The sequence below is a fragment of the Tachypleus tridentatus genome, chromosome 7 (assembly GCF_004210375.1).
Source record: "Tachypleus tridentatus isolate NWPU-2018 chromosome 7, ASM421037v1, whole genome shotgun sequence".
Taxonomy (NCBI): domain Eukaryota; kingdom Metazoa; phylum Arthropoda; class Merostomata; order Xiphosura; family Limulidae; genus Tachypleus; species Tachypleus tridentatus.
Window position 1 is genome coordinate 142,606,753 of NC_134831.1, and position 14,624 is coordinate 142,621,376.

Here is a 14,624-nt window from a genome sequence, read left to right on the forward strand (position 1 = left end):
ATTAGCAACACACCAACACACTCTGACAACAAAACCTTTTGACCTTTTGGATTATGTGTCTTGTAATGTTCATTACTTGCTCATGCTGTCGTAATTAAACTGTAGTGTCGGTTTATGAGTAAACACACGTACCAGAACCAAGTAGGATCTGAAATTAGAGCCATATGAAGAAATACACATTTTATAACTTAAATTAGTGCACTTTTAAACTATATATGTTTTTCTTATTGTTAAGAACAAGGCTACACATTGGGATTTCTGCGCTAAAGGACCTTTTATTTTTAATAGTTTCACAGGGAAATTTACTTCTGTTATTTAAGAAAAATTGGATTTTTTTCATTTACACCTATAATCTAACATAACTAATGCACTTACAAAAGTTATACAGAAAACATATTCTACCATAAAACATAGTTAATTAGGTTACCAACACTTTCTACGAAGAAGACATGAAACGTAGTTAGTGTAACTGTCAAGATTTTACAAACCTCAGTAATTTGAGTAAGAATACACTTCATTCAGAAAAAAGATAAAAACAATAGATTACAGTAATATCGGTTTTATTTACTTTTGTTTTTCTTTTTAAAAGGATGCTGTGAGTACAACTCACGTAGATGAAGGAGACAGAAATATACCATTATCAAAACGGAACGGTTTAGTATAACTCACTATAATACGAGGCGTTATAAAATTCGTGTAGTAAAAAAATGAAAACATAAACTAATTGAAACTGTCACAGAGAAAAAGCGAGATCATACATTGTAATTTTGAAAAACAACGAAACATAAGTGAAGTTTCTGTTCTACTAAATGCCAACAAACGTAATGTTAGTTCTCAAATAAACATACTTTTAATAATTTAGTATTATAATAAAGGTTTAAGAAAAATATGTACGTCATACTTGTTCCGGTAGGACAAAACTGTAGATTTCGACTAGTATCACGTTTAGCCAGGTCATGTGAACAAATATAACTAAATAAGTCGAACTAAATAAGTCCCTTTAACAGTCTAAGCGAACAAATATGACAACAACTAAAGATGGCCTTTCAACACTTCAAGTGAAAGTACGTGATACTTACCAAAGAGGAGCCTTGAACATTCCTTCTCAGCTACTTACTGGTCACAAAGATTAAATATTCTTGTTCATAGTTGGAAAACAATGAGAGCCTGGCATATCCTGATTGTTATGATATAATGCTCGTAATGTTCAACTTGGTGGTACGAATCCAGTCACCGAATATATCACTGGGGTGCTCAAATGTGAAAATTAATCTCATATTTCGTTGTTAAAGAGCATCCCAATAGTTGAGCAGTGGGTGGTATTAACTTCGATCTAATGTATCGCTTTATATCATGGCCAGCGAGCATATTTGATGTGACGTGGATTTGAGCCCACGACTTTCAGATTACGAGTCGAGTGTCTTAATCACCTGGCCATGCAGGGCTTAAAACGTTTTATTCAAACGTTATAGATTTGTGTTTCTGGTATATAAACTGCTACTTTAACGTGCTCTAAAATTTTTAATCGCTGTTGAAACATAATTTTGAAATCTCCGCTCACTACATGATTATCTTAGTAACTGCTTTCGTTTTAATAATAGGACAGAACGTGAAATTATCGATTTTAATTTCCATTTGGATAACACCAAACCACATACATTTAGTTTATTTAATGTCCGTCGGTGGTAATGAAAAGTATTATATTTTTCGATATAATATGACTTATACTGAAATCCGGACAGAAGTTCCTGAATATAAGAAATAAATTCATCACAAACAGCACTTTTCATTTCAGAAACGTGAGATTCTAGTAAATAAATTCAGGAGAATACAATAACTAAAGGAAAAGATATCAACAACGTTAATTTCACAAAATATTAAGTCAGTACTAAAATTCCGTGCAACACGAGGACTATTTGCTCTTGTCGTTCCTAATTTTTCAGTTTAAAACTAGAAGCTAGGCAGCTAGTCATCACCACCCACCGCCAACTCTTGGGCTACTCTTTTATCATCGAACAGTGGAATTGACCGCACTTTATAACGCCCCACACATCTGAAAGGTCGAACATGTTTTGTGTGACAGAGATTCGAAACCGCGACCTTGTGATTACAAGTCAAGTGCCGTAACTATCTGGCCATGCTGGACCGAAAATGATGGTCAAGTCCCACTTCTCGACAAAATTAGCCAAATTATTAATGGTGATCGCTGATCATTAGCTTGGTCTTCCATGAGTATATCAATTCAAAATTAGCCACGCTGAGCGCAAGTGTGATAAACAAACTAATTAACAAAACTAAATCATTTAACAAGATATCTTTCTTTCGAGCTTATTTAAAATATGTGAAATTTGATATTTTAAGACGCTCAAAGGAAATTTAAAAGTTTCAAGGCTGAAAAAACCCCAATACAACACACATGACTAGATTTGTACAGAACAGGATAATCACTAAAAGATATAGTCAAAATGGTTTAATAACACATCTTGTTGTAATACGAAATTATTTTTAAAACAAATAGCTGTTACAATGAACGATCGCACAATTGCACGGGAAGCTCAAAAACATGCTATTAATTCATCTAAAGATTTAGAAGAATGCGAAAATTAACATTACAATATTAAAATTAAATACGAAGACCAATCAATACCTAAGTCATTTGATTCAACACTTGTATCTGATTCATACCGTTTTCAAGAAGTTCCTTGGATAAAGGAAGGTCGAAAAGACAAAGCAGGCTTCTAACAGCGGTGAAGGGTATATGTTTGGTGTGGTATACGTCACCACCATCTATTCTGTAAATATTGTAAGTATAGAATCAGTTTAATGAATCAAAACTCAAATCACTATAAATATTAAAATTACACCTGACAAACAGTTTTCTCATAAAATATCAAAACCACCTGGCTCAGTACATAATGGTTGATTGAAAAAATTAAATGGAGCAGTAGAAAGATGAAAAATGTGCAAAATTTATCTTAATTCATGTTCATGTTTGTAGCACAAATAATTTGAACGTGGAGACGAATAGGGTTTTGTATTCTAGAGAAAATAATGTAGGAACATTATTAGGAATTAATTCGAAATAATATATCGAATCTACTTTTAACTTTTTTAGAAACCCTAGTTGTAGACTTGAAAATATAACATTTATATTTTGATTGGACTTGTTTCTGTACTTCTTAACGATTCCTAATTCTCCTATCAAATTATCAGTTTTTAGTTATATTGTTTTTACCTTCACTTATTAATGAAGAATGGTGTTATTGGAGTGTTTTGTTATAGAAAGCCACATCCGGCTATCTGGTGTGTCCATATTAGGGAAACGAACTCCTGATTTTAACGTTCTGAATTCAAAGATTTTCTGATCTCCCAGCGAGAAAATAATGAAGGAAGCAAAATAAAAATTATAGAAAATCTGATTATTATTTCTTTATATAAAATTTTGCTGAGACTGAGTAATCTAGTTAATGGTGATGAAAGGTAATGGTGAAATATAGACACGTAATTGACTATTTAAATGTTTCATTCACAAAATAGATTAAAATATACCTCCATCAGACTCTTCTTTTCCTTTGTGTGTTTTTTCTACAGCACTGTCACTTTATTAGAGAAGTAGAAACACCATTAGGAAACGGAAAGACAGCAAATAAATAGTTTACATAAGACAGGTCCTCAGTAAAGATACAGCTAACTACAAAGAAAAGAGCCAGTAAACTATTCGTGGATATTTATCATCGAAGAAAATTTTAATATAAGTCTAATAGTTTATAACGAAAGTGTTGTTACTCAAACATTATCTCAGTCTAGAAGAACAAAATACTATAAAACAATCTTACCATGCAGTGGTTGCAGGTATAAAATCTAAAATAAAATTGAAAGCTGTTTTTTTTTTTTTTCTTCTTTAGAATTCTGGGTTGAATTTCAATTTCAATACAGCTCAAGCCAAAAGTACTACAAGCTAACTTTCGAATAGAGCATGTTGACCCTGATATTTTACTTCACGTAAATTACTCTGACGCAATAAAATATCAGCGATTTCTAAAGTTGCTACAAGTTAACTACGAAAAGAGCATGTTGACTCTGATATTTTACTTAACGTAAATTAGGCTGACGCAATGAAATATCAGCGATTTCTAAAGGTACTACAATCAACGTACCAATAGAGCATGTTGACCCTGATATTTTACTTAAAGTAAATTAGACTGACGCAATAAAATATCAGCGATTTCTAAAGGTGGAAATACGAGCCAGAAATGAATGGACATGCAATATGTATAGTTAAAAAAAAGGAAAGAAAAAGTTGATCACCTGCAAAGGAAGGTATGAATTATGGATGGAGAACTAAACATATGCATTTTTCTAAACCTATATAAGAGTATAAAAGGATATGGAAATCAGAAAACAACACATTTCTTTCCGAGAACTAGAGATACCAGCAGTAACCATGAACACTCTGGTAAGTTTCAATTTATTACGTTTAGCCCGATGACGTTCAAATCGCTTGAGCTCTATAAAAATATAAAACAAAAGATTATTTCTTTTTACTAGATCGTTTTTCTCGGTCTTCTCGCCTACATATTATTTATAATCTAAATATTAATATTCTATTACACAAAATCCCCTTTCCAATTATTACAGATTATTTGTGCTGAAGAAAAACCTTTTTAATTAATAGAAAACATGCACCAAATTAAATCAATGGGAAAAGAAAATATATTGTTTGTATTTCGAATGACACGAAAACTTGTTCTATATATTAATCAATGTTAAAAACGTATAAAAAAAACATTTCTGGTTCTCCAGTTCGGGTATTTTGTCAATTTTACATAACACTTATTCATGTTTGCAATGGAGCCGCTCTCTCTTTTGTATCAAACTATTTCATTCTGTTACAAAATAAAGTCGTTTTAGGATTGTCGTGAACTTTCGTTTCACAATTATATTAAGTAATTGGCTTTAAATTTTAAATGAACGGTGTATATTTTTATATAAACCACAATGGAACGATTCTATTTCACTGCCTCCGTTTTTCAGGAGTTCTTTATCACACGTAAAAGTTATACAATATACTTAGACTTATAAAAAGAAATTGGTCGGTTAGAGCAAATGTCTAAAGAAATTCTTAACAAATATTCTGTAGATGTGCGTGGCGAAGGACGTGCACACATATTGCAACTTCCCTCTTGAAATAAACAAAATAAATGACACGATTGCCGTGAGCGGAAACTTTTGCTGTTTAATTGATATCATATATATGATTGTTCCCGTGGTATATTTACTAATGGCCAAGCTTAAAATTCCAGTGAAGATCAGCCACTTTCGCTCAAAATACTGATTCTACAAAAAAAAAAATATATACGAAGAAATAAACAGTGCTGCACCAATTTTAATGATACAAGAAACGTGTTTAATTACACAAACAAACCAAGTAGTTCAAACAGAAAACAGGTGTTTGAATTATATTCAACATATACTAGAACAAAAAGAAAAGCAATGGCGAATTCTTAATTCAAGTTTTATGCATAAATTTCCAAAGTTATTATAACAATATGAACATTTGGTTGTTTTCACGTAGTTAAAGGAAGAACATTCAATTGATTTTATATTGTTAGAGAGACACGTGGACTATATGTAGACTATGAGTCAAAAGGAAAACGGAGACTTCTCTGCTAAAAGGCTTTCACCGAATGAACATACAAGCTTTTTCTTCAGTTGTTGTTGTTCATTTATCATATTCGTTCACCTTATCTCTGGTTACTTAATAAATCTAAATAAACAAAAATAATAAAAAAGAACGCGAATTACGATATTCTTTCATTGTTAGAGTTTTCTGTTACAACAAGTAAATCTCAATAAACAATAATAAAAGAGCACACTGCGATTTTTTCTTTTTTTACACTTTTCTTTTACAGCAAATAAATCACGGTAAACAATAGTAAAAAAAGAGTACGCTTTACAATTTTTTTTCATTTATAAGATTTTTCACTGTTACAACTAGCCAAAACGAAATTATTATTAATGTTCATCGTAGCAACAAATTTAAATGCTAAACCACAAATAATACGATCGTGAGAAACTAGACAAAACTAATATGACAAAACAAATAGCCCATTGCGTCGCTTTGTATTTAATAACAAAAAGAAATATACAGACGCACGTATTTATTATAAGATACATCTAATTAGAACTAGAAAACATAAACACAAAGTTCTTTACAAAGATCAGCAAAAAGAAAAAATAACATCATGAATATTTGATTTGTTTTTAATTTCGCTCAAAGCTATACGAGGGCTATTTGCGGTAGTTGTCCCTAATTTAGCAGTTTAAAACTAGATGGAAGGTAACACTACTGTCATCATCACCCACCATCAACACTTGGCCTACTGTTTTACTGACGAATAATGCTATTGACCATAACATGGCAACGGTTCCACAGCTGAAAGGACGACTTTCATATAACGAATTCAGTCTTTTAACTATTCGGCTGTAACAGGCCCCAAATATTTGACATGATTTACTAAAGTATTCTTGAGTTTTTATTTTGTATTTATTTTAATTAAATTTTTATTTTTATTTATAAAAAAAATTTTATTCAAATTTTATTCATAAATTTCAAAGGTTATTATAACGAAAGGAACATATTATGGAGTGTTTTAACCATCTGGCCTTCCCAGTCCTCAAATATTTGATATGATTCACTAAAGTATACTCGAATTAAATAATGCTTAGAAATTTAGTTAAAAATGTCAACAAATCCTTGCATCTATCTTTTTTTTTTTATCCAATCAAGTTATTTTCAAGTCCCAATTCTTACTAAAATTTCCATATGATGTTAGTTGTCGGGTGAATATTTTCATTCCAAAGTCTCATCATGTAATTCACTCAGGCTGTGAAGTTGTTACTTCAAAAATAATCACTATAGATCTATCTTTTAATCATGAACATTTGTTCAATGTGCTGATTCTTGCTTAAGCAAAAAAAAAAAATAGTATTAATGGTTTGTGTGTTCTAAACATATTCTAATATTTGCTCTTAGGACGTAGAATGTAGTTTTTGTCATGATCTACAAAACAGTAGAACTGCTAACATTGATAAACTGTAGCGACTGATTAAAAATGTATCAATATATATTATTACAGTGTTATAGAAGAATTTAGAAAGTTGTGAAAGCAGGGATAGAAAAAAATATATGAAATGTCGTTCGTATCTAAAGTTATATGTAAACAAAATATGTCTGTGAAATTGAAAGGAATATTGTACAAATCATTGGTACCATTAGCCATAATGTCTCGATGTAAAGCTTACTCAGTGGAACATAAAATGTGCAAACGTCACATAGAATAGAATTTAAAATGCAGTAGTGAAAGTGTACCGTTATAGTAAAAGATTGAATCGATACATACATCAGAGAGCGCCATGTTCGGTAATGTGGACACATGATGCAAAAAATAAGAAAAGTACTTTGTTAACATAGTCAGAGAGATTGATAAAACTCAAGGGGGAAAAAACGAAAACGACTAAATACTAAACGGTTTGACATCATCAGATAATAGACGGAAAATTGCGTTGTTGAAGAGGAAAATGTCATAGCTGATAGGAACAAATGGAATATTTTGAATGTCACGCAAAGCTACACAAGATGTGTCTTCGTTATCCAATCCCAATTTAGCAGAGAACGAATAGAAGGAAGGCAAGTATTCCTAATCACTTACCGCCAACCCTGGGACTGTTATTTTACCAAAGAATAGAAGAATTCACAAGAAAATTTTAACGTCTTCATGATTAAAATGTACGAGCATAAATGATATGTTTATTTGTATTCAAATTTCGTTCAAAGCTACACGAAGGGTATTTGGGCTACCTGTCCCTAATTTAGCAGGGTAAAAATAGAGTAAAGGCAACTAGTCGTTACCACCTATTGCCAACCCTATCACTGGTATTTTACCAACGAACAGTGGGATGGACTGTAAATTTATAACACATACAAGAAAAAAAGGGGCGAGTGTGTTTGGTGTAACGAGAGAAGGAACCAGCGATTCTCAGCTGACGACTCAACCGCTTGTACCTCTTAGCCATGCCATGCACGAATAAGAAATGGAAGCAAGTGACTCGAAAAGACGACCTCACAACCAAATAAGATAAAGGTTTGCATGGTTATGGTGATTTGTTTACCGAATTTTATGCATTAAATAAAAAATAAACAAGATAACATTTTATTATTCTATAGACATCCCTTGCAGTCCACCCCCAAACATTTTTAATGGGGCTCAGTTCGGGTAAACACCCTGAATTATCCAAAAGAATCACGTTATTCGCCATGAATAAAGTCCTTTTAAAAACAGGTGTTTGAATTAAGTTCAACGTTTACTAGGACAAAAAAGAAAAGTAATGGCACTAGTCGAATATTTAATTCAAGTTTAATGCATTAATTTCCAATATTATAATAATAATATGAAAATGTAGTTGTTTTCACGTAGTTGGAAGAATAACATTTATTTCAATTTATATAGTTAAAAAGAGACCCCAATTTATTAGTGAAAGAATAGTGGGAAGGCAACTAGTCGTCACCACCTACCGACACAACTAAAAAATGGTGATGATGTTTCTTGCTTTCCTCAGCTGACGAGTTCACCTCCCTCACCACTTGGCCACACCAGGCCCAAATGAGAAAGGGAAGCAAGTGGCTCGTAAAGATGACCTCGCTATCAGATAAAACAAACGTGGCCCGGCATGGCATAGCGCGTTAAAGCGTACGCTTCGTAATCTGAGGGACGAGGGTTCGCGCCCGAGTCGTGTCAAACATACTCGCCCTCCTAGCCGTGTGGGCGTTATAACGTGACGGTTAATTCCACTATTCGTTGGCAAAAGAGTAGCTTAAGAATTGGCGGTGGGAGTAGTGATGACTAGCTGCCTTCTCTCTAGTCTTACACTGCTAAATTAGGAACGGCTAGCAAAGATAGCTGTCGAGTAGCTTTGTGCGAAGTTTAAAAACAAAGACAAACGTAAAGAGGACCTCGATATCAGATAAGACAAACGTTGACATGATTATGGTGATTTGTTTTCCCAATTGTATTCATTAAGTAAAAAGGATAAAAATTGATTAAGTAAAATAGCAATTTATAAAAATAAAGGTAGTAAAGTTAAACCAGAAACGTTCACAGAAAAAAAGAAAGAGGATAGGCACGAAATTAAAATAACAAGTTTATATCTTCTTTACGAGTTAGTTCTTGTCTACTTTGAAACCTAAACATGTGATAAGAGCGCTTGCCTCGCAATGAACAGATTCAAAGTCCATCACATATGTTATAGTATTATAAAATGACAGTCAGTCCCATTGTTATTTGGGAAAGAGTAACCCAAAGAATGGCAATGGATGGTATGGAAGGATCTACCTTCCCTCTAGTTTAACACTTCAAAGAATATTCCTCGAGTATTATTCTACGACATTCAATAAACAAAAAATTCTCCAAACCATTCAATTAACTCTGTATGCTCATATTATGCATTGTATCGGTATTTGAAGGAAAAATAAAACATTCAATAAAAGTTCAGTGAAAGATACTTAGAAACGGACATGATAAAACAACATTGCTAAAATCGTTATTTTTTCGTGAAGCAAACTAAGGTGCACTTACTATTAAGCTAATCCACTTTGATATTAATAAGAAAGTTATTGAAAATTAACACAAAAATACAACTGGTACTCAATAACCTGAATAAAACAAGAGAGAAAAAAGTCGATATTCTTCAACGATGGGCGTGAACTATGAAAACGATTTAAAGAACATTCTGATATTTAACAGAACAAGTTTAACAAGAGCTCGAAGACACTATAAAAGGACCGAGAAGCAAGTGAAGAGTACAGTTTTCTTCCAGATCAGAAAACAGTAGCACAAACCATGAAATTTCTTGTAAGTGATCATTTAATATTACATTGGGATTAAGCTAATTAGATGAAATCTACGGAGATTTATAAGCGAAATTTTCAACTTACCAATATCTCTTGTTATTCAAAATTTTCTCTGTTGTTTCAAATTTTGCTTTTCAGTTGAAATAAAGATGACAATAAATAGTATATACATATGTATCTTATTATTTACTAACATAAGAGGAAAGTAAATTGTTTGGAAACAGTAACTATATATAACTTCAACTTTCCTATTTCAACTAAAGTATTAGTCAAACTAAACAGTAACATTTAGTTTTTATTATTTATCAGAATATGAGGAATGTCAGTATAACCTTGATAAAATATTTATTATCTTAATATCTATAATTTTACGTCTAGATCGTTTTTCTCGGTCTTCTGGCCTACACCAATGCTGGTCTGCTAGGCGCTGGTCTTGTTCGTCCAGGTGGTGTTGCTCCTGTTGCTGTCGCTCCCGCTGCTGTTGCTCGTGTTGCCGTAGCACCTGCCGCTGCCTTTCATGCAACTGGAGCTGTTGCCGCTGCTCAAGGTTTGGATGCACGTGGCATTTCCGTTGGACGAGCTGCTGCCTCCGTCACCCGTATCCACCACGGTGGTTTAGGTTTGGGTCTTATAGTTGGTGCCCACGGACTAAGTCTGGGAGGCCTCGGATTTGGCTATGGTCTGGGAGGACTGGGATATGGTCTCGGAAGAAGAGGATATGGATATGTTCTTGGAGGACTGGGATATGGTCTCGGAAGAAGAGGATATGGCTATATGGTCTCGGCTTAGGAAAACCTATACGATGAAATATATGTTATTCTGCGAAATGTTGGAAATAATTTTGTCCTCCATTGGCATAACGGTATGTCTAGGCAATGAACAATGATAGAAACTCGTTTCAGTACCCTTGTTAAGCAGAGCGCAGTATAGTTCATTGCTCAGTTTCGTGCTTAACTGCAAGAAATGAAGAAAAAAGAATTTATACTGTAAGTTGTCATTCTTATTTAATTAAAATAGTAAATAGAACGTAGCTTCTTGAAGGTAAACTGAAAACATTTTTAGTGAAAATGTTTTCATCTTTAGTATAACTTGCTTATACACCTCAGTTAATAACATCTTATAAGAAAAATGTTCGAGATCCCTTCTTACCTTTGGAAGTAGATATTCGTTTTCATTCTGATCACCATACTTAAGAACTATCGTTAACGCCGCTATTTCTGTTTTAACTATAATTATCTACGAATAGCGACACAAAGTTATAAACAAATCCGTTGAAACAACTGAGAATTTTCTAGTCGAACGGGATTGCTATTATTGTAGTTTGTTTAACAATCCATCTCAAGAGAAGAGTTTATTTTTATTTAAGGTGTGATTCGAATGTTATGAATCTTAATTTAAATCTTATTTATTATTTCAACGATACCGAGAGCAATAACCAGATCTACAAGTAAAGCTTATAGAACATAACAAAGGTTTAGTAGTTGTTCTAGTTTATGCAAGTAGGTTTCTCTAATCAGTAATTGATATTATTTTTGTCGGTCGATTTGTATATGCATTGCAATGAAGTCCACTCCATACTGTAAATGTGGTTTATTCTCTATTTGGCATTAGGTGGTATGGTTTACTCAATATGGAATGATATGTTATTGTGGGTTATTACAATTGTTTTGACGTTATGAGTTTACTTAACTTCTAAGTGATCGATAACGTGTTTAAGTTTAGTAACGAGTACGTAATTCATTTTCAGTATTCATTAAAACACTTGAATATTCTGTAAGTGGTTTAAAATCTCAGGCTGGATGAATGTTGGTTTTGATTCCATTACACCCACATAATTGTTGAAACTTGACTTTTTTAATATCGAAGTACAGGAGACCAACCGTGTAATTTATTAATGAGTTGTGGTGCTTCTTGTTAGAAGATGTCTAAATTTAAAAAATTTTATTTTATATTATTACTATAATTACATGTACAATTACTTATACACATTGTAGTAAAACTTCAATTCTATGAAATCAAATTTTTTACAAATTATATTCTGGATTAACTTATGATATCACTGTCTTTCTACGAAATAAGCATCTACTTAAAAGGCTAATTTAAAAATATTAATGTAATAATTCCAAAACTGTATTTAGTATTTTATAAATTCCGTACAAATATACTGTTTCAAATAACCCTGCCAACGAATGCTTTACTGTTATTTAATGTTGTGCGTACCAAGAGTTACATGTAGTGTTCCTCCTCTTTCATGAGATTTATATACACCAATAATACCTATTTTAAATTCTTTTTTAGGACTCATGCTTATTGGTGTGAAGCATAATTGGTGCAGTAATTAATTTAAGAATGTAGATTTTGTTATTTGTGATCTAAAGTCACAGATATAATTTATCTATGAATGTTGTGTTCTTAAATCCATCTGACAAAATAATTATACTTGAATTATATTAATAAGTGAATATGTGAAGATAATTTTCGAGACATTATTCTATCAAGTTTTGCGGGATATTCGTACTTTGTACTCGCTGTTCACCATTTGCCACAAGAAGTGTTACAGGAATCACTCTATACACTATAATGCGACATGAAGGTAATTTTTAAAACAGCTGTGACAGGGTATACTGTGTGGAAACAAAAGTATCTTCTACTAACAATAACATAAAACAATAATTCGTGTTTTATCATTTTCTTTATATTGTTGCTATAGTGTCGTGGAAAAAAGAAATATAAGGAAAGCAATATTAAGTTGCAAATGTTTATTGAAATAGATTCACTAATTAATTTACACCCCCCAAAGATCAGAGGATCAGCACCGAAAATTCAGTAGACGACAGCAGATATAAAATGTTGAAATTTAAAATAAAAGACATATTTTAGTAACAAAATATGGATTTTTATGATTATTGATCAATTTTTTGTAGAGTTTAAGTGCAAAGGTACAAAGACTATTTTATTACACTTAACGTTTCACTAGTGATTATAAAAAGTACTTTATGACTTACTTAAATAATAATGTACACTTTACTTTTTAAATATTACTCACTCAAAACTGATGACATAATAAAATTCGTAGCCGAGAAAAGCGAACATTATGAAGTAGGTACATTTTTGTTTCATTAAAAAATTTTACCTTATGTCAAAGCAGAGGCTTTAATGTAATAAAGCTTTTCCTAAGCCGACACCATAGCCATATCCTAGACCTCCCAGACCATATCCATATCCCAGTCCTCCCAGACCATAGCCAAATCCGAGGCCTCCCAGACCTAGTCCGTGGGCACCAACTCCAAGACCCAAGCCTACACCACCGTGGTTGATACGTGTGACGGAGGCAGCAGCTCGTCCAACGGGAATGCCACGTGCAGCCAAACCTTGAGCAGCGGCAACAGCGCCAGTTGCGTCAAAAGCAGCGACAGGTGCTACGGCAGCGGGAGCTACGGCAACACGAGCAACAGCAGCGGGAGCGACAGCAACAGGTGCAACACCAGCTGGACCAACAAGACCAGCGCCTAGCAGACCAGCATGGGTGTAGGCCAGAAGACCGAGAAAAACGATCTAGACGTAAAATAATAGATATTAAGATAATAAATATTTTATAAAGGTTATACTGACATTCCTCTTATTCTGATAAATAATAAAAACTAAATGTTACTGTTTAGTTTGACTAATACTTTAGTTGAAATAGGAAAGTTGAAGTTATACATAATTACTGTTTCCAAACAATTTACTTTTCTCTTATGTTAGTAAATAATAAAATACATATGTATATACTATTTATTGTCATCTTTATTTCAACTGAAAAGCAAAATTTGAAACAACAGAGAAAATTTTGAATAAAAAGAGATATTGGCAAGTTGAAATTTTCGCTTATAAATCTCCATAGATTTCATTTAAATAGCTTAAACTTGATGTAATATTAAATGATCACTTACAAGAAATTTCATGGTTTGTGCTGCTGTTTTCAGATCTGGAAGAAAACTGTACTGTTCGCTTGCTCCTCGGTCCTTTTATAGTGTCTTCGAGCTCTTGTTAAACTTGTTTTGTTAGATGTCAGTATGTTCCTTAAATCGTTTTCATAGTTCACGCCCATCGTTGAAGGTTATCGACTTTTTTTCTCGCTTGTTTTATTCAGGTTATTGAGTACCAGTTGTATTTTTCTGTTCATTTTCAATAACTTTCTTATTAATATCAACGTGGATTAGCTTAATAGTAAGTGCACTTCCGTCTGCTTTAGGAGAAAATAACGATTTTAGCAACGTTGTTTTATTATGTCTGTTTTTGAGTATTTTTCACTGAACTTTTATTGAATGTATTAATTTTCTTCAAATACCGATACAATGCATAATATGAGCATACAGAGTTAATTGAATGGTTTGGAGAATTTTTTTGTTTATTGAATATCCTAGAATAACACTCGAGGAATATTCTTTGAAGTGTTAAACTATAGGTAAGGTAGATTCTTCCATACCATCCATACCATCTTAAATATTACTCACTCAAAACTGATTAAACAATAAAATTTGTTTCATTAAAATTTCTTTTCCTTATGCAAAAGCAGTATACATAGGTTTCTAAGGTTATTATAACGAAAGGAATATTTACCTCATATTATCGAGTGTTTTAACCATCTGGCCATGCCAGTCGTCAAATATTTGACATGATTCACTGAAATATTCTTGAATTAAATAATACTTAAAAGGTTAGCAATGGATGT

The 14,624-nt window shown here is 32.5% G+C and overlaps 2 protein-coding genes across 2 annotated transcripts; one reads left to right on the forward strand and one right to left on the reverse strand.

Annotated features, from left to right (window-relative positions):
* Positions 1-4,330: 4,330 nt before the first annotated feature.
* Positions 4,331-10,699, forward strand: LOC143257825 (uncharacterized). Its single transcript, XM_076516853.1, has 2 exons — positions 4,331-4,456; positions 10,289-10,699. Exons 1-2 carry the CDS (start codon positions 4,388-4,390, stop codon positions 10,697-10,699), a joined length of 480 nt encoding a protein of 159 aa, XP_076372968.1. The 5' UTR covers positions 4,331-4,387.
* A 2,289-nt stretch (positions 10,700-12,988) lies between these two features.
* LOC143258149 (uncharacterized) lies at positions 12,989-13,901 on the reverse strand. The gene is made up of 2 exons (XM_076517162.1): positions 13,843-13,901; positions 12,989-13,465 (listed from the first exon to the last, which is right to left on the reverse strand). The coding sequence occupies exons 1-2, from the start codon at positions 13,852-13,854 to the stop codon at positions 13,064-13,066; spliced, it is 414 nt and encodes a 137-aa protein (XP_076373277.1). The 5' UTR covers positions 13,855-13,901; the 3' UTR covers positions 12,989-13,063.
* Between the last annotated feature and the right edge of the window lie 723 nt (positions 13,902-14,624).